General features: G+C 43.0%; 2 protein-coding genes across 4 annotated transcripts in view; one reads left to right on the top strand and one right to left on the bottom strand.

The window, feature by feature from the left end:
• The first annotated feature begins 4220 nt into the window (after positions 1 to 4220).
• Positions 4221 to 5169, top strand: LOC147800326 (uncharacterized). The gene is made up of 2 exons (XM_087142836.1): positions 4221 to 4867; positions 5025 to 5169. Exons 1-2 carry the CDS (start codon positions 4221 to 4223, stop codon positions 5167 to 5169), a joined length of 792 nt encoding a protein of 263 aa, XP_086998962.1.
• A 6533-nt stretch (positions 5170 to 11702) lies between these two features.
• unc79 (unc-79 homolog, NALCN channel complex subunit) overlaps positions 11703 to 20707 on the bottom strand; it is a 76321-nt gene continuing 67316 nt past the window's right edge. For all 3 annotated transcript variants that reach the window (XM_087146989.1, XM_087147075.1, XM_087147024.1), the window contains 11 exons: positions 20262 to 20347; positions 18874 to 19041; positions 18074 to 18253; positions 17010 to 17300; positions 16100 to 16281; positions 15672 to 15837; positions 14954 to 15037; positions 14293 to 14433; positions 14015 to 14092; positions 13595 to 13639; positions 11703 to 13332 (listed from right to left, as the gene is read on the bottom strand). In XM_087146989.1, coding sequence (XP_087003115.1) covers positions 13150 to 13332; positions 13595 to 13639; positions 14015 to 14092; positions 14293 to 14433; positions 14954 to 15037; positions 15672 to 15837; positions 16100 to 16281; positions 17010 to 17300; positions 18074 to 18253; positions 18874 to 19041; positions 20262 to 20347 — 1604 coding nt within the window. In that variant the 3' untranslated portion in view covers positions 11703 to 13149. The remainder of the gene's footprint in view (positions 13333 to 13594; positions 13640 to 14014; positions 14093 to 14292; positions 14434 to 14953; positions 15038 to 15671; positions 15838 to 16099; positions 16282 to 17009; positions 17301 to 18073; positions 18254 to 18873; positions 19042 to 20261; positions 20348 to 20707) is intronic.

Below are 20707 nucleotides of genomic sequence, written 5' to 3'. Positions count from 1 at the left end.
TCAGTTTTAAATCTGTTACTGGCTGTTCAAGAGGACATTAACTTACTTCAGACATCATTGTCACCCTTTACTTCGTGATAGACCTCATGCTTGAGTACCCTCTTTACCCTACAAGTATTGTCCCCAGGCCTTCAAAATTCACCGGGTGGTTTGGACAGATTTTGATTTATTCAGAAAGGTAAAGAACCCTGCCACTGTTACTTTGCATAGGACGAGATTTCCCTCAAAAATATATATGTGCCATTAGTTCTTGCACAGTGGAGGATCTGGGTGGTTCATGTTTGTGGGGTAGATGGGTCGGCAAACACTCCTTCCACCCCTTCCATCATCCCTACTCCCTCTAAACTAACAAAAAGGAAAAAGTAAATGGGGCAACCATTTAAAAATGACACAAGCAAGAAAATGTAGACAAATTTATAAAAACAGCACCATTTCTGTTAAAAATATGTTGAAATGGATCTCCTCTTCACCCTGAATGGTTTATCTGGTTTAGGTAATAATTGCTTAGCTAACTCAAGACACGTATGCCAGTATTAACATTGTAACACGTACGTTTTTCTCTCCTGGCAGATTTATCCATACTACCTGCTCAGAATCTGTTGATGAACAGTCCATTGGACCCTTAAACGTGTACAGTCCTTTCTAGAGTGTATCACCTGCTTTCTTGGTAGGCATATTGCAATATGAAATTATTGCTTGCTGACTGAGTCCAGCCAGGTTTGTGTCATTTGAACCTAGGCTTTGCTGTCTCTTGAGTCTTTGTAAACCAGTATCTCGCACGCAACTGAGCACCTTTTATACAAAATGAATGATGGCAGTGAATACTACAGATGGACCCGGTGTTAGTTGGAATGGGTTATGTTGGGTTGCTCCTGGCCCTGGAAGGCTGAATTGGAGATGGGGATGTACTGTTGGAATGGGTTTTGGGGCTTGGCTTGGTAGGGCTAGTTTAATTTCCTCATCCTTTACCACTTGCTGCCAGGGTTCCCGGTACCAGAGACCTTCAAGGCTGCATAGTCATTGCCAGGGTGCCCGAAATTGCAACTTTCTTTTGAGAAAAATGAAGTTGCTGGGTGTTTGTAAAGATAGTTCACTTGCTGTCAGTCAAAGTTTAGGCCACTAGATGAGATAATTCCGTCACTGATGGGCAACAATGGGAGCCTTCCCAGGGGTTCAAGAACTTGACCTTTATTCATGGCCGGGTTGACAACTTGACTGTGAACTGCTGGGACTTGCCGCTGACTCTCGGTCACGTATTCTCCCGCACATCGCGCACGCGTAAAGTCTCCATTGCGCGTAAACACACTGACTTAAGTCCTAATTTAATTATCCTAAATTGTATGGGATTTTTATATTATAAAATACCAGCAGCCGATTTCACGAAACTCGTCTTATCTTGCAACTCATCTTAGAATTTGGGACTAGTCCCTGCCATACGATCGATCTTAGCTAAGACGCGCCCTAGGATCGATTTCACTAAACGCTTCTAAGGCAAGACGCATGCATAATATCGTTAAATATTTTGCTCATTATTAGACGAGGATGACCCGTGTTCTATGCACGGCTGTGTCGTGTTTGATGAAGATATTTCCTGCGATATGCTCAACAGCCGTTGGTAGCTTTGCACGGTAAATTCAAGATGGTTGATTGGGTGAAAGACGCCCGGCAAAAGTTCGTCTGCTCTTCTTCAACACACGTAAGTATATATATAGTATACGTTTCTAGGGAAATTTGGTAGGTTTCAGTGTGTTCCTCGTCATCGTTTATGTTGTGTGCAGTCGGGTCGTATGAATCGCTAGATTGCAGTTTCGCATTTTTTAACTGGCGTCACATTTTTTGACCGGGCATCGCATTTTTCGAAAGGCGTCGCATTTTTCGACCGGCATCGCATTCTCTAACGGGCGTCGCATTTTTCGACCAGCGTCGCATTTGTTAGTCGGCGTCGCATTTTTCAGCCAGCGTCGCATTTTTTAACTAGCGTTGCATTTTTCATTACTTCATCGGAAAGACCTATGGAGGCCAGGATCTCGTCCATCACCGGTACCGCCAGCTTATTATAAAACGCTCGAAAACTAGTCTAATAAAGAATGAAGTTATCTGTTGTGGAGATTCTCACACGTACGGCAACATTTGTCACAGAAAAAAGAAAATTAGATAGAAACGCATGTACATGTACGTGTAACCCCAGGGTCGTTCAAGAAGCAGCAGCTACGACGAAACAGCCTTTTCAAACAGTGACACTTTTCAAACCCAAATCCACATGCAGTCCTCAAGACCTTGGGAAGTCATTTTGTTGAGTTATAAACACAAGCCCCCCCCCCCAAGAAAGATAAATGATCTCAAGCCCATGACCAGACGGCCTCCACCGGGGGAATGCCTGAACCACGGACCATTGCCTGAACTTCAAATGTGTGAAATACCTTTCTACTACTGTAATGAAAAAGTATGATCAGTCTTGGTTTCCGCTGGACAGATTTTCATGGTTCAAAAAGTGTTTTCGGGAACTTTGCGTGATTTTGTATTGCTGACAACTTCTTTCAACCAAGAAAACGTAAAATTTCTCAAAGTTATGGTGCATTTCTTTGCCAAGAGTAGTGTGGCGGGACAACTGACACCTTTTTGTGGCGGACCAGCAGACTGGCCTGATCGAAGATAGAATTGACCTGGCCTAACCCCACAAATATATTTATTTAACCTTATGCAAGAATGAGCGGCTATCCAAATGCAAGGGGATATCAGTTAACGAACGGTGGACTATGCCTTAGGGGCTGTGGAAGTTTACTACCACTCTGTGATTAGGTAATTGATCCCAATGCCAATAAAGATTACAATAAATGTCAATAAGTGATACAGGACTGACTAAATCTCACGGTGACCAGTGATTTCCAAGGCAATTATATGATTGGTTTATTCAATGTCAGTGCTCAGTTATCCGTTATATACAACAGCAATTAACTATATACAAAATTATCCTCACAGGGAGGTAGTCCTACGTGGTCAACTGCACTACGAACGTGATTGATAGGCCTTATCCTTAACCTACACCAGAATAACCCTCACGGTGATCAGGGTAAACCTCACAGCGATCAGGGTAACCCTCACAATAACCAGGTAACCCTCACAGTGATCAGGGTAACCCTCAAGTCTAAATAAATAATCTACCGATGGCTTAAAACTGATAAGCCTTGACCACTCAAGCAAATACAATCTTCATAAATGTACAACACAACGGTGTGGACTCGTACAACAATAATCTATACTGCCTTACGAAGCAATACAGTTCCCAAACTGCAACAAGGTTTAAGGTGACTTAAATAACCCTCACCCACTTCAAGTTATTACGAAATAACACAGGTAAGTTGATTAAGAAGGCGATTATAATAGTCCTCACCAGACTCTAATGGAAACCTGCACCCAGTAAACCTCAACGAGGAAAGGAAGCTCCCAGACCAGGACCGCAACCAACCGTCGCTATGCCAACAAGCATGGAACAACGGTACACAATCCTTCTAGTCTAAGCTCCGCTAATTCCCGAATTAACTGGTTCACACGGGTTCCCTAACCCTATAATCTACCACTTCTTAAATAAACGAGACTGTCTAACGATTCCCTAATCTTCAAAGAGATCTGATATAATCGGCAGCTCCGGCAACTGAGAACAAGCACCACACTCTGATTGGTATGGTATTTGCCATCTTGCAGACATGCTTCACGAGGGAGCGTTTATCGCAGTACGGTCTATAATTTAAAATGTAACTACTGTGGCGAAACAGGGTAGCTGTGCAAAATTGTGTTTAGTCTGGGTCATTAATAATTCAGGCGCGTCTAATTCATGCATTAAACATGCGCGCGGCAACCAATCACAGGCGCGCATTACCTTAGGTCTGGGCGCTGGCTGCGTGGGTTGCCAGGACTTCTCAAGATGGCAGCGCACCAGGTACACTTGATCCCCAACCATCAGTGGTCGTACGTCAGATTTACACTCAAAACTCAGAACACAACACAACTCCACAGAGCTCTGGTTAGCACGCTGCCATCTTGTACAGTTACGAAGATTGTATTTGCTTGTGTGGTCAAGACTTATCAATTATAAGCCATCGGTAGATTATTTATTTAGACTTGAGGGTTATCCTGATCACTGTGAGGGTTACCTGGTTATTGTGAGGGTTACCCTGATGTGTTACCTGCCGAGAAGCAGAACGCAAGACAGAGATCAACTCATGGCAGACCCACCGAAAGAGAGATTGGCACCACACGCCCCACCATTTCACTTCACAGCATGTGATTACTTTGGCCCATACCAAGTGAAGATCGGACGAAACAAGACGGCAAAACACTATGGCGTCATCTTCACCTGCCTGAATACACGAGCTGTGCATCTGGAGCTAGCTCCTGACTGCTCCACCATGGAGTACTTACAAGTTCTCAGAAGATTCTTTGCAGTACGAGGTTATCCAGCTCTGATGATCAGTGATAATGGGACGCAGCTAGTGGGAGCTAAGCGAGAACTGAGGCAGATGATAGAAGGCTGGAATGCCGACAAATTGAAGGAATACTGTGCAGAGAGGAAGATGGAATGGAGGTTCATCACACCTACCGCACCACACCAGAACGGCTGTGCAGAGTCACTTGTTAAGAGTTGCAAAGCAGCACTCAAGCATGCAGTTGGAGCACAGATCCTGACTCCCTTCGAACTTTACACAGTGTTACTCAAAGTTGCAAACCTGATCAACCAGAGACCTATCGGAAGGCTCCCCAACGACCCTGATGATGGGGCCTACCTGTGCCCAAACGAGATTCTACTGGGAAGGACATCAAACACCGTACCCCAAGGACCCTTCCAGGAGACAAAAAACCTCGACACCGAGTGAGTTTGTCCAGAGGATCGTAGATGCATTTTGGAGACGCTGGACCAGAGATGTGCTACCACTTTTAGTACCTCGCAAGAAATGGCGAACAGAGAAGCTGAATGTCCAAGTTGATGACATCGTGACTGTTGCTGACCCAAACCCGGTACGAGGCAGATGGTGTATAGGCAGAATCCTGGAAGTCTACCCAGGAACAGATGGCAAAGTGCGCAACGTCAAGGTGAAGAAAGCATCAGGAGAACTGCAGAGATCTATCAACAAGATTGCAGTGCTCTACCCTTCAGAAGGCTATGAGGACTAAATCCTCATGGGGCTGAGGATGTTCCAGTGTGCCAGGCAAGAATTCTGAATAGCGCCGTCACTAGTTTGGAGCTTTGTAACCAGACCATGCTTGTCAGACATCTTTTCTTATGTTTTCTCTTGAAAGAGTTTTGTCCAAAATGTGACACAGTTTTCACCAGTTTTTACTAGACCAACGTTAGACAGTTACCGAGAGGAGTTTTGCCAAAGAAATCGAACAAAAATGGCTGAGTAATTAGCCCCATACGATTCACAAGACTCCTCGAGGCTGGGATGCGTGTTGTACTTCTGAAGATCCAATGCATATTTCTTTAATATAGGACTTTAACTTGTATTAGAAAAGGTAATTTCGAGATGAAAATTGTCTTTAGTATAAATATTTTGTTTCATTTTATTCATCTGCAATTCCTTATTTGACCGTGCCGAACCAACTTTGTTGCCTGGGTGTCCATAGTCTGTGGCGACAAGTTTGAGCGTGCATGCTGCATCTCCATCAGTGCGCTGAACATGTCAAAGAATTTATTTGTACCAAACTCCATTGGAGGCATCCGGTTTTTTTTTTATAACGGTGTAGAAAAACGGTCATGTTGAAGGGAAGGATTTCCTTTAAACGACTACAGTCTGAAGTTGAGACCTGTACGCGTACGTGTACATTTCAGGAAAACTCCATGTTTAAGGTTGGAGCTACAAAATAAATCGTTGTCATGGTTATGCATGATTTTTAGGGGTGTTAATTTGAGGAGATCGTGGCGCAGTTTGTGCATTATATTAAGCGTGTTCGCATGCAGGATCCACAACAGGATTCACAGCCCCAAATGGGAATCATTTTCCAGAATCTCCATGAAACAATGGGCTGGTGAACACATTGAAAATAGGACGAGTGCTTCAATAATCCTTGTAGATAATAGAAACGCTGGATAGCTTTAAATTAAACTGTTCCTCATGATAAACACCGCCTCCCTTTTAATAAATGGAATAGGCGAACGGGCCGACGTACAATGTACGCACAGCCAGTTGTGCAGGGTTCATTATGAATGTTATGCTGGTGTGCCCAGTGAATACCCGGTTCACCCGGCCGGGTCGCCCTCATGGCCCACGCGCTGCATGCCGCATTAGCGATAAAAAAATTCATTCCCTTGCCAAGTTCACTGACACGGCTCACCCCACGTACAGCCGAAACGCTGCTGCAGATGAAAACCTCGGTGCAGCGGCCATTACGTGCACAGTGCCAGCCAGAGTTTTATAGGAGGACACGCACTGTTTCAGCTTTCTGAAAACATGGCTGACGAGGCTAAAGTTTCATCTGGCGAGTCCAGTTCATCCAGTGACGGGAGTGAATTTTGGCCAAGTTCAGATGAGGGCTCTCCGTGTCCTTCACCTGCCCAAGTAAACTTGAGTACAGATTTATGTTGGCCTATAGACAGTGATGTACCCTTGGCGATGTACGCTAAGCGAAAGAGGGATTCCCCAGCTACGCAAACCGCCGCATCGACAAGCACCAGTGCCGCATCGTTCCAGTGGAAGGATGAGGACAGTGCACCGATGAGGTACGGCTTTACCGGTAAAGGTGGTGCCGTCGATCCCTGTCTACATCGCAGCTCCACCTGCAGTGAGTCGTTTGGGGCGTTTTTTGACGACGAACTGTATGACAAGATCACCCAAGAAACCAACCGATTCGCCGCACAGAGACCCGTCACGACATCGGCACACATGAGGTCATGGACTGATGTGAATACCCGAGAACTGCGGGCCTTTCTGGGCCTTTGCATCATGATGGGTATCGCAAAACACCCCACTCTTCACAGCTACTGGTCGACCGATCCACTGCTGAAAATGAGCCTATTCCCGTCCATCATGCCCCGAGACCGCTTCCTTGCCATTCTGCAGGCCCTGCATTTTAACGACAACAGTGCCATGCCGGAGGACTGCCCTGACCGCCTGTTCAAGTTACGTCCTGTCATCGACTATCTCCTTGAGAAGTTCTCCACTGTGTACACTCCACAGCGGGACATTTCTGTCGACGACTCCTTGTTGAAGTTCTACGGGTGTCTTCGCTTTACTACCTACAACCCAAGAAAGAGGGCCCGCTTTGGCATTAAGGTGTACAAGTTGTGCCAGAGTACCGGGGATGCCGCCGGGTACTGCTACAACTTCAAGATATACACCGGCCAAAGTAAGGGAGACCTTCCAGCAAATACACAAGTGGTAATGGACCTTGTGGTCAATCTAAACGGTAAGGGATACAACCTTGCCCTCGACCGGGCCTTCAGCAGTCCAGATTTGTACCGCCGACTTCACTTTAAGAAGTTCAACGTCGTCGGTACTGTCATGCCCCACAGAAAGGGCATGCCCGAAGACCTCAAGTCCGTCGAACTACGGCGTGGCGGAACAGCGTACCAGACGGCTGACCTGGGTGTGAATGGTTCGCTCCTAGCAATGGTGTGGAAAGACAAACGGAACGTCCGCATGCTTTCCACCATGCATAGAGCAGATATCCGTGGCACCGGTAAGCGAGACAGGACAGGGGCAGAAAAGAAGAAACCAGCTTGCGTCCTCGAGTACAACGCCCTGATGGGGGGCGTTGACATCAGTGACCAGCTAGCGGCAAATCACAGAGCAACTCGTAAGTCCATGAAGTGGTACAAGAAGCTGTTCTTCTACTTGCTGGATTTGACCCTGGTAAACAGCTACTGTATGCACCGGGTTGTTGGTCACCGTCTTTCCTTCCTCGACTTCCGCCTGCAGCTCGTCCGTGAACTTCTCTTCGACGAACCCTTGCCCGAGTACCGACCCCAGCGCGATACTCCACCAGCCACGAGCTCCCGCTTCGTTGGCCGTCACTTTCCTGTTACCTTGGAGAGGAGCAGCTACGGCGACTACCGCTACCGGCGATGTGTTCTCTGCTCTTCCAAAGGGCAGCGAAAAAAGACGCACATCGAGTGTGACTCGTGCCACCAGGCCCTCTGCATCGTCCCCTGCTTCCGGGACTACCACACCGTACACTAATGGACAGTTGAAATTGGCCTTGTCATTGATGTTATTTTTGTGTGTCCCCTTGAATTGTGGCACTTATTTCATCTCTTGAAAAATGCTAAGGGTAAAAGGAAGGTTTTTTTACTTGTTTCATGAGTTGCAGCTTTAACATTTCATCTCTTGAAAAGAATGCAGAGAGTGAAAGTTTATTTTACTTGTTTGATGAGTTGCAGTATTTCAATGACGACGAGAAATGATGAGTGAAAGAAGTTCTTTGTCACCTAAAAAGCTTTAGGTATTTTTATTTGGTGGCTTGTGCAAGTTTAGGATTGCATAACATTGCTGGTCGTAGTCGTTAAGATCCATTGGTCAGTCACAAAAAGGGGTTTAACTTATTAATGGTGCGTCGTTAGCGGGAACACTTCTTGTCCTATGTTTTTGGGATTGACGTCGTCTTGTGGGTCCATTGTTTTCTTGGGCACAGAGCATTTTCTGTTTCGGGTATAGCCGAGATATTGCCGCGGCATACAGCTGTATATGCCGCAGTGATTTTCAAAGCTATAGGCCAGTTCTGTGCAGGCCGTTTTTTTGCTCCGATGGATTGGATCATTTTTTTGTATCATCGTGCAGTTTGCAAAAGCTGCATATTATCTAATTTTTATGCGGTGTGGGGCATGAACAGGCGCCTTCCCGATCAGCCCGTAGGCTAAGCAGTGAAGTGTCCAGACTACTGTAAGTGATTGTATTTCACGGTTGTTATTATTTGCAATTCCCGAATGGCAACATTATCATATCATCTGATTTTGATGACGAAATTGAGGAGTTGTAGATGTGTTATATCGCCTTGTAGCTCTAGACGAATCTAAAAGGCCGTTATTTGTGTAGGAAACAGACTACACACGAAATTGAATAAATGTTTGTAGATTGCAAAAGTATTGTAATCCTTTCTATGGACAGCTTGGAACGAACGCATTTGAAACTTTCGACAGTTGTCTGTGCAGTGTTAACGCAGAATTGAATTAGGCGCTATAAAATGCGAAATAATGATTTACATAACTGATGACCAACTGATCAGGAGTGGGTCGAAGCATGGAACTTCCTCCATGGTCGAAGTCACCCGCGCTTCGTCCAGTCTTGTACTCGACTGGACGAGTCTAGGAGTTGCCCTTGTCAGGGTTTGGTGCTGTGAGCCAAGTAGCCTTTCATCAAGGCCTTCGTGGCTGTCTGTGAGAGGAGACCGCATACACGAGCGGCTCAGCACGAGGGCCTTTTCCAACTTGTCAGGAATTTCTTATGTTTTTCTTTATGTTTTCGATTTTTGCTACCCCGGGCCGTTAGGGTAGCAAAAATGCCAACCAATCATAAGCGAGGGGATCTGCATACATTAACCTATTATGCAAATTGAAAGTATAAGAAAGATGGCGAGCGTGTTAAGTGCGTCGGCGGCCGTCACGTGAGTGCAGGTCAGTTGTCTGAGCAGTATTTTGACAGTTCTGCTGCTGGAAAACTTCACCTTGCCGAGCTTAAACTGTTGCAGTGTTTAGGCTATTGAAGTATATGTACGCGGGCGTGACGTTTTCGTCTCTGCCCACGGGATACGGTAACACTAAGAGTAAGACGACCTATATTTCAACAGCTGCTGTTAACCGTTTTGCTTTGACCATTCGGCCTTGTTGAACTGCTACTTGCTCGTGTTACTCCAACGTCAGTACCATCCCCACCAACAAGCATCATAGTTGTTATCTCACCGCTTATTATTGCCCTCTTGAAAAACCAGATGGAACATTGCGTAAGCTTAGGAGTTGATGCCGTTTATTTTGGAGAGTCTATGCTTCAACTGTTTACGTGAAATTCATGAATTATGCACATATAAGGAAGCATATGAATAACTTACCACAGTTGTCAACACCCTCAAAATCAAGTTGGAAAAGGCCTCGTGGCTGCGCTACTCGCCTGGTCTCCTCTCCAGTAGCTTTGAAAATAGACAATAGCATTAACGAGTACTTTGATCTTTGCTGAATCGCAAAGGCCTAGTTATAACTAAATGTATCTATCTTAAAACGTGAATCTGCCACATGAATAATTGTGTTCATTGTTTGTAATGATCTTTATTGTGATTTTACTTGTGTATATCTTGGGTGTAATAAAGAATGGGTAAAGTGTTCGTGTATTTTTTTAAGTGAGCAAAAAATGGATTTTTACTTTAAGGTGTATTTGTAAACAATGATAATAAATCAAATCTATCAATTTGCCTGGATTGGGGCTGTTTCATTATGTGGGAACACTTGTTAAGGACAGGTTTAGACTTTTTCAGCTCCATTTTGTCAGTCTCAGTTAAATTTATGCAGAGTTCAATTGCAACATTTCATTTTCCAATATTTCTTTTATACTAGAATTGCGAGTTGAATCTTCTCCCCTTGGCAGGCAGAAAGGTGAGAAAAACTTTATTGATATGCCTTCATTGGCACTAATGTGAGCTTATAAATATACAACTGGGTGCTTGTGTCATGCAGGGATTTTATTTCAGAATAAGAATGCCTACAGTTTTAACATTTTCATGCGGCCATTTCTGTGGTGAATGCTGGGTATTTTGAGAATATACACATTACTTCTATACTTTGCCCCACAAGGCGGTCAGACTTAAGCAGTACTTTTATGTTATTCAGAGTCTACTAAATTGAAGCATATCTGATGCCTTTTGCTAAGAAGGACAAGTTGAACATGCTTGTTTGGTGTACTGAAATGTAACTTTTGAGTTATTTCCAGCAATAATAGCCATGACACTTGTACATAATGCCGTAACCTTTGGGGATTAAGAATCCCCCTTACATCCCCCTCCCATGTAATAAGGTGGATCTTGGTAGCCTGTAACACCTGAAGTCAAGCTGTAATGCCATGGATCCGGCCAAATGCGCTGTTTGGGAATATAAACTCACATCTGTACTTGTCGGGAGTATTGAACTACTTCTAACATGGAAATGAATTAACCACTTGACGCCGGATGACATGTAAACGCAATTTTCTTATTTGTTCCACGGAGGACATGTACACTCGTTTACGAATTCTTTTGCCATATCCGCTGTTGACTTATTAAAGCATTGTTAGGTCAAAGCACAATTGCAAAGTTGAAGGAGTTGTGGGTAAAAAACCTGCCCCCTGCAGCAGCTTCGGGCAAGAAAATCCGACGTTGAATGTAATAAAAGAGTGCGGTAATTAAGTTGTAAATAATCTACTACAAATTCAAGGGGAACATCGTACAAATCTTTTTTCCTATTATTTTTATTCCTAGCAGTTACAGGCTTGTTATTCATCGACAGTTGATTTGTTATTGGTTTGAAGTTGTACAACATTATGGTGCATTTGTGATGGTATGATCGGATGTAACAGGTGGACACTAAATAATCACACCTGGTCTGCTTTTTTTCCCATCGTAAACCAAATCACCCATCAGATCGGCAAGGAAAGGCTAAAGAAATATCGGATGATGTCATTCTTTTCCTTGTCATTTGTGTGGGAAATGCATTGCCTCATAAGAAAGAGGTTCAATTGGAAGAGTGGAAGTAAATTTCAGTTACCCGAACACCTTTATTAATGTATTTTGTATTAATCTTCTAATGGATATTTAAATCAAAGTTAACAATTAGGATATCTACAAATGATTTATTTCATCATTTTATATTACTTCTCACATTTTGAAACATTAAAACATGCTTATTTCTTACATATATGTATACTAGTACTCGTTGATAGGCAAGACAGCACCGATTGCTTGTTGACCTACGGAAGTATGTCAAGCGAAACATCTACACAGCAGAATGTCCGTATAAATTTAACGTTAATTTCTATAGCACTATACGAGTACATTGCACAGAGTAACCTCAAATATGGCGTCTACCTCGTGAACATTTTCAAATATTGTTTAAATAAAAATTAACTATCAAACATTAATGGCAAAATAGCATACACAAATCAAAAAATCGGAGGAAGTTAACTTCTGAAATCTGTACCACGGTACTATTTATGTATTTGTCTTATGGCAGATGATACAATTAGCCCCGAATGCGACCAAGAGAGGGCGCAATTTTCCTAACGAGATGCTACTATGGGAACTAGACTTCACAAGTTCATGAACGACTATGCCTTGCAGCGGCTTAGCTGACAACAAAAATGAACGATCACTACCAAAATTTTTAAATGCTTTTCAACTAATGAGAGCGCTCAAGGTGGATAAGCAACATCTTCGGCCATAAATTCAAATATGACTTCAGTTGGTGTCCAAATCAAATTGTTAAAAAAATGAGGCTACAGGTTCCGAACAAGCCAATGGAAATGGCTGCCTAATCAAGCTCTTTCCCCTAATATTATAACGGTGCAGAAGATTAAATATTCCTTGTGTATTCCTTAAATGATAAATAGTTTTTTATATTCTGTGATACCATTAAATCATATGACTCTTACACAAGCTGTAAATTCACCCCCAACATTCAACAAAAACCTACAGTTGGACAAAAAGGACTTCAAGGGATGGATCAAGAAAACACTACGAACAATGCAACGACACAGTACTCCACTGCTTTTAGATAGTCGCCTCAAAATTGCATCAACTTGAATGCACATACATGCAGCATTAGCTTACAGATTAAGGTGGCAAAGAGTACATGTAAGTACAGAATACATAAACACTGTTAAATATACTGTGTAGACTCTGTTGGACTGGTTTAAATTGCTCATTTGCTTTAAGATTTTTAAACTTAGATTTCATTTCCTTCAGCCCTTTGAAGACTTTTTGATAATAAACTGAAAAAATACAATATCAGTAGCAAGGCTGAACTCAAAAAAAGCATTTTGATCAACTTGTGATGAGGCATGCTGTGAAATGAAAATGTTTCCAATAATCAGCAATACGCTAATTTTGTGTCGTTCCAAAAGCAATGTGGTCTTTTTACATTATACAAGCAAATGAGACCATGTGCTACCCATCCAGACTGAACTTGGCTGCTTTGCAGTTTCAGACAGTATAGAACTGTGCCGCTGCCGAAGACTGGATCTCAATCTGACCCATCTTGAACTGCAGTCTCTTCAGCCACTTAAGCAGCACCGAGGAGTGGTAAGTGGTGACCTCCCCTTTGGTCAGACTTGGTGGGGCCCAGTTCTCACAATTCTGCAGGCGTACCTGTAGGCTGCCTGGAAGCTACATGTACCATGCAGAAAAAGGGGCATCAATATTATAATGTGTGAACCAATGACGGAACTTGCTGTTATAATAGACTTATGTATTTATACAGTCCCAAGCCGTCTAATTTCTATTTGTGTACACCTGGCTTATAATATAAAAATACAACAGAAAAAAGGTATTTGAGTTTAACTTTGGTCTTTACTTCACATTAAATGCCAACACCAGGAATTAAAATAGAAAATATCTGTTTTTATCACAAAAATTTAAACAATATTACCTTGGAGGGGTAACTAAAAAGTATAGATGTCCACATTGGAAAAAGCTGCAACAAAGAAATGGATGAAAAATATCAAAATTACGAACGTTACTAGAAAAGGTATAATTTAAAAAAGCAATTCATAGGAAAAAACTTTTTAAACAGTCAAAAAGGCAACAAACTTATACATGTATGTTCCGTGCTGACTTAAAAGAGGGCACATTTGGTGCATTAATAAATGTGGTCAAAGAATACCAAACACCACATTCAAGAATCACTGTGTCGAGTTTAACCTTGGGTAAGACAGACAATGCAAGACTGAGCAACAAACTCTTGTTAATATGAATTGAATTAGGAATTAACGAAGGACAGGTGCATGTGGTGACAGAATGAGACGGATTGGAGCTAATGACACCAGAAAGCAGTGAAGATGGGACGTACCTTGGTCAAAACGGAGGAGTTGCATTCCTGCAGTGCTTCCATTAAACTTAAGAAGTGAAGGTTGACCATATCTGCAAGCTGTAAAACAAAACAAAATTAATTATTTTTATTCCCCCTAAAATAGATCAGAAAAAAAACATAACTTGCCAGCCAAAGACGAAAAATACAAATCCTTCTTTTGTGGCAGGGTTTAGATCGAACAACTACACCTGCAGGTGTAACTGCAGATCCAGTGTTCCCTTGATGAAGTTGAAGTCGCAAGGAACCTGCTAGCTTACCACTTTGGAGTGTGAGAGCAGCTGCAGCACGCCAGGCGTGACACGACCCCAAAAGTCCATGACGCTCATCATGGCTGTGTTGTGCTGGTCACTCTGGGGTGGGTTGATGGAAGCCATCTGCTCACAGTACATGGTCCATAACTGGGGACAACAAATGATCCATGCACAACATGCATTAGGAATGCTATGGTTTGGCCTAAACCATCACAATCTCCATTACATGAAAATCCACCTCAAGCACTCCTTCATCAGTTGGGAATGTTGGTAGTGATGCGACTGTGACGCGTGTACTTCCTAATTATTTATGAACCAGTAAAGTTCAGTTCTGGCCAAAGAAATCTCCATGGCTTAGAAAATAGCGCCCTCTCTTGGTCCAGATCGAGGCCCATACAGTCACACTCTAAAGTAGACTTGATTTGGGAGGTGGGATGGAGCAGAGATAATGGTACACCACGCAGCACAGTTTCAACACCTTGTTTATGAATGTCCAAACCAAACTTACATGTTTTTGCTGGTGCGTGGGTACCTCTACACAGTGAACAGAAAGAAATAGAAAAACTCCACTTCTACCCATTTCATTTGAAAGGATCAATGCTCACAGGAAAGCTCAAGGAAAGACCAGGCTAACTTAGGGGAATATTGCACACAGTGACACCTGTACCTGGCAGAGAATGAAGGCATGGAAGAGGGACGACATGTGGAGAACTGATGCCTTGGACTGCTCAGCAAAGCCTGCCAGGATAACCTACAAATAAAGAGAGAGAAATAATTTAATGAAACGCTGCATTGGGAAGGTTTAAAGTTGACCCTTTATGGCACAATTCAACAAGTGCTCCAGACTCGATGGTGTCACTCCACACCCTGAGAAAACAGAAACACCCCATCCAGGTTCACAGATGGCACCAAGTGTGCACGCTCATCAGAAATTTTACCCCAAATACTGAAACACAGAGATTACCAAAATACAAACTCAGCCTTATGTCTGACTAGACAATACGTCATAGGTTTCATATCATGGTGGACTGGCTGCAGGCAAGCTCAAACTGACTACAGGTCGAAGTAAGTGCTCTCTGAACCATTAACACAATGAATATACATTGATGCTTGAACAATATCTCTTTTCAGCTGACAAATTTGTGTTTCTGGAGGGAAAAGCATCATGGAAATCATCTTCAGTCCCAATGCTACATTCAAGCAACTGGTGACCTTGAAGTGTGTTGAAACTCTTGTGAAAAGCATAAATGGTGACTACTACTCTTAGTTAAGGTGATAGATACACACCAAAATGCATCCTTCCAAGACAACCTACACGTACCCCCATAAGACTCGCTGTAAGGCATAAAGCAAAATGAAGATTGAGTGAGCAATTCCCGACTAACCTGTACGTGATCAGCGATGTGGTTACCAGCGTCCAGTGGGATAGGGTGGCACACAATGCCAGTTACCGATGAATTGATGGGGCAGACAGCAGCGTGAGTCAGGGAACCGAGCAAGAGCCAGGACAGGAGGCGCACGTGAGCGATGCAGTCAATGAATTCCTTGGGTCTGAAGAAAAGGAAATATAAAGTCTTCATCAATACATCAACACTAAATTACAAATGGGTTAATTTGCAAGATTACGTTATCTCAAGGCCACAACACAATAGAGGCATGTTCATTTCTTTGGGTAGTGAAAGGCCTTGAGAAGGACTGTATACTAAACTTGGCAAAGACAGAAAAACCCTATAATTCTTGACAAGTTGACCTTGACAAAACATTGGAAACCCACTCCCCCCAAAAAAGTGACTGTCGGCCAAAACACACTTACCCTTGTTGGACAGCAGAAGGCGGATGGTAGAGCCAGGGCAAGTAGCGGTTGACGGCCTTGGTGGAGTCACGCTGATTGCTACGGGTAAACTCCAGCGCTATGATCTGGGCCACACCTGCCTTCAGCTGGCTGCCTAAAGTGTCCTCATTCAGGTTCTGGTGGGATCCGCCTTTCATCTTGTCCTGTGAGAAGAGGAGGAAACAGGTGTGCCAGCATAGCCGTAAGCTGTTATGAGTTATGATCCCATCCCTTTTAACTTATGAGATCAGCCTTGTTCTCAAGAATGCATACACATGGCCACAAATGCTTACTCATGTTGACAAAAGTTCTCGCAGTTTAAATCCTGAAGCCTTTTAAGGACTTCTAGAGCTGTATTCCATCAGAATGCACACTTGCACACACAGGTCAACCAGATTTATACAGGGCACGGAAATCGACCAATGCAAAATTGGGTATTTGTCCTCTTTTTGTTGCCTCCCACAAATCCTGGATTCGCTCCATCATGCACTCTTTGTCCAGAGCTTTACAAAGCAAACTTGGTACAAAATAGGAACAGTTTGAGATCATTACTAAGTACATTTGGATTGGAAAAAAATTCATACACTTTCCTCATTACAATTTTGTCTTCATTTTCATTTCATGCCATTCATATTTTCTACTCCAAAAGATATTTTGGAAAGCCGGGATGCAAAACTGCAGGTGATAGATCAGAATGTGGAAACACTGTTTTTGAGCTTCATTTGAACCTTGTTGAACAACTTGTAAACTCAACCCTATTTCCCAGTTGGACCCTCTATTTTTAGAGCGACCTACAAGAGCAACCAACTTAATTTTAGAATCTCTGAAAGAGTTACCTATCATGTCACAAGTATATGATATGAAGATCATTTAGTCTTCAGTCTGCCCGTACCTTGACTTTGGTCAATGTATGTAGATCACCAACATACTCGATGGCATCATTCAGGTACTGCTTCAGGCAGTCATTGGCCAGGCTGGAGGACGACAGCTCAGCCATGCAGGCATCCGAGATGTCCCCATCCCCTCCCACCAGGTTGCCAAAGTCGCTCATCTTGCCACCGGCATCCAGGCAGATGAACTGGACCAGCTGGATCAAGTTGATGTCCGGCAGGGAAGATTTGAACTTGAGGGCATTAACAAACTCCATCACCAGGCAGCGGGCGACAGACTGGCGCTCACGCTCCTGTGGGCAACCCAAGAATGACAACAATTGGTCGCTTTATATACGTACCCTTTTTCAGTAAACTGAAACAAATTTTGCTTTTTGCAACCTTCACTTAGTCATTTTGAGTTCATGCACATGCATGATGCAATCAACAAATGAATCTTGTCAACCATGTTCAATTAATTGGTTTTTCTACAGTTGGGAAAACACACTGTTTATTTTACAACTGTGAAGACCCCTGCTGTTCCAGTCATCCGTTCAAAGTTACAAAAATCCAAACATTGAACGAGTCATTTTGCTTGATCACATCACAAATGCTTTGCTAACCTATCACTGCGCCTTGGCCAACAGCAACCCACAATGGCTTGCTAAATCAAAACGTTGCATAGGCCGATTATCATCCCTCAAAACACACAGACAGACATAAAAGTAAACAATTCGGGATCTACAACAGTGCACCTCCAGACTTTTCAACATGCTGACCAATCACAGTGCATGACATCTGTCAACCCTATCCAAACGCGCATTCGGTTGACAGATTTCACACACTGTGATTTGTCAACATGTTCCAACTCTTGGAGGAGCGCCCGTATTATCTATATGCTTTACAATGGCAAGGGAGATACTATGTTTGATGTGCATGTTGATGTGCACACAAAGTAAGTGTGAGTTGCATTTATCTCAAGACCACTAAAAAATAAGGATCCATCCAGCATGCTCACTATATCTCCTTGCTTCAGAAACCTTTGTGATAATTTCTGTATTTGGTTTTTAAAGCAAGACCCCAGTACCTTGACAAAGATGCGATTGCAGAGGGTGCAGACCTCAATCAGCAGCTTAAGCTTGAAGTGACAATTCTGGATGACATAGCTAATGAGCTTGGTCATGGGGTCCAGGAGGGTGCTTAGGGTCTTGGTAGCAGGGCTTTTCAGGATCACTATCATGATGCGGAACAGGTCGTTGGTGTCACACTGTGGATGGAAAGCAAGCGAGCCAGTGGTCACTTGGAGAGTGTTCCCAAGTTATTTGCTTCATCTTACATCTCCAGCTTTGCTTGATTTTTATCTTCCCCAACTTTCGACAGGACCGCTGAACTGTAGGCTATCAACCCACCTGTAAAATTTTTTATTTATTTTTCATCTGCCTTGTTTCCTTGCAGTTATGAGGCTAGACATGCAGCCTGAGGCAAAACAAAACTGAAAAATCTCATCAGCAGGTCGAGTCATCAAAAACCTGAATGGCAAAGTCTCCGAAGTTGAAGCCTCAGACAAGACCTCAAAGGGCTATGACATCTATTTTACTACAAAAGGTAAACTGCAACGTTTCAGTTCCATCCTCACAAGCACTTATAATATGCACAGGACTGCTTCTCATTGTCTGCTATCCTCATCAAGTTCCAGTGACTTCACTTCAGGAAAAGAATCCCATGTTTGCATCCCAAATCTTCCCTTCAATATCATGCTGCTTGCTCAGTGGTATTCTGGTTTTGAGTTTTACACCAGATTTTACATTCAAAGTGGAAAGAATAAACCGACTTTTACAAGCTCATACAATGACAAACAACCTCATCAAGAATGACCCAAGGACTAACACTTTCAGGCAGGGCAAAGGCCAACTTCCTGAAGAACGTCTCAAAGAGTGATATTAGGTTGCCCCAGGCACTGCTGCCCTCTAGAGGCAGATTCTCCATGTACTCAGCCAGGTTCATCAGCACCAGCAAGATGCGCAGTGAAGGTAACGTCTTTTTCTCATTCAGACCCTGCAACATCAACATGCAACGTTAACAACATGAGTATGCAGTGATTATAAATACAGGTCAACGGGAAAAAACAGCAATCATAAAATTAACACCTTCCTGCTGCCAAGGGGAAAAAAAATGAAAATTATGGTACCCAATGGTCATCTGACACAACCCAGCCAACCAACCTCAGCAGTTGATCTGAGTGGTGAGACATCTGGTAAGCATCAGGTCTTGAGTTGGAGTCCAAACCAAGTAAGCTTGTAAATTTTTTCCAAAGCTCAAGGTTTTATAAACAAATAAAGGGGAAAACACCTGATATGAAAACTTATGTGGTACAGTCACTTCACTTGTGTTGGATAAACCTAGGCACTGTGATATGGATGACTTCAGCAACCAATCTCGATGGTGTGGTCTTGCTGACAGTTCTACTGCCAGACTGGTTTAGCTATTGTCAGCTGAAGGGTGAGTTCCACATACTTATCCAAAAAATGTACAAACACCTTTCGGTATGTAAGCTTTTTGGATAAATACTACACTTCTCAATAATGAGCAAGGAAAAATTTTATTTCAAGAAAATGCAGACCATATCATTTCTAATTTTGAGCACGCCAGGATGTAGCAATATTGTAACTGACACCATGAACTTGATGGTACTTAGATGCTCTCCTCTTTCATGAAATTTGTTTTCATTAACTGTAACCAGGCCTGTTTGTGCACACGTTTAGTGCGTTTTGGTTTCACTAATTGAAGCTTTTCTTAAAAGGATTTCTAGGTATTTTTTTCCCTTTATCTCAATCAAATGGATCTCGTCAATTGTTCCTCAAAAAGGTTCATCTGTGACATGCTTGCATGTCATGTTCATGGGGACCAAAAATATTCTGTGATGCCTATGTACTCACAGTGAGTGTGCACACCTAGATGTCAGTTTGTGAAACCAGAAGGTTTTCATGAACTATCCAAAGATACTGCTTGAGCTTGAGTTTGTGATAACGGTGACAATATGATTTGGATTGCCTGTTAAACTGTCATCATTCTGAACAGCTAGCCAAATGTCATCATTCTTAACAGCCAGCCACAATACTGTCACTGAGTCCACACAAACCTGACTGCATCATTTCATGGAGTCCAATTTTCAAATCACACCAGTAATTACCAGCTGAACTGTTTTTGGCTTTGATGTAGGCAGAGGCACGGACCTGATAAGCCAGACCATATTCCTTGAATTTATCGGCACTTACCTCCAGGAGGAAGCTGACAGCATCCAGAGGCGATAGGTCACTGAAATCAGTCAGAGCCACTGCCATGGTCTTGAGAAAGTCCCCATCTGAAAAGACAATGTCAATAGCTGACAATGACAATTTCCATTGATGAGGATAAACCCATTATAAAACATGATGAACACATGGAATGATATGTAGACATCCAAACTGAAGGATAGGCTGGGTAAACACAGCATGGCTTGTGCTTTACACTTTGCTTGAATAGAATTCCAAGTCGAAACTTCCTGCTTTCTATCATGGAGATAACTGGGGCTGCATTTGAGCGTATTGCTCAAACTCAAGCACCTTCCTGGGCGTATGTACTCTTGCGAGTATGACTCATTTTCAAGATGTATTTTTGCGTTGGGGAGATGTTAATTATATATAACGGGTTTGCCCTTACCCAACGTATATTAATAAGCACT

Source organism: Acanthaster planci, linkage group LG01 (genome assembly GCF_054643075.1).
Source record: "Acanthaster planci isolate LZ-2023a linkage group LG01, COTS_SCS, whole genome shotgun sequence".
NCBI classification, from domain to species: Eukaryota; Metazoa; Echinodermata; class Asteroidea; order Valvatida; family Acanthasteridae; genus Acanthaster; species Acanthaster planci.
The sequence above is the reverse complement of the archived record's forward strand: the minus strand, read 5'-3'. Positions and strand labels throughout refer to the sequence as shown.

Bases quoted from the DNA above. Each gene is read 5' to 3' on its own strand.
- LOC147800326 (XM_087142836.1), top strand. From the start codon at position 4,221: ATGGCAGACCCACCGAAAGAGAGATTGGCACCACACGCCCCACCATTT. The intron at 4,868-5,024 runs GTGAGTTTGTCC...GGTACGAGGCAG, and splicing joins ACAAAAAACCTCGACACCGA to ATGGTGTATAGGCAGAATCC.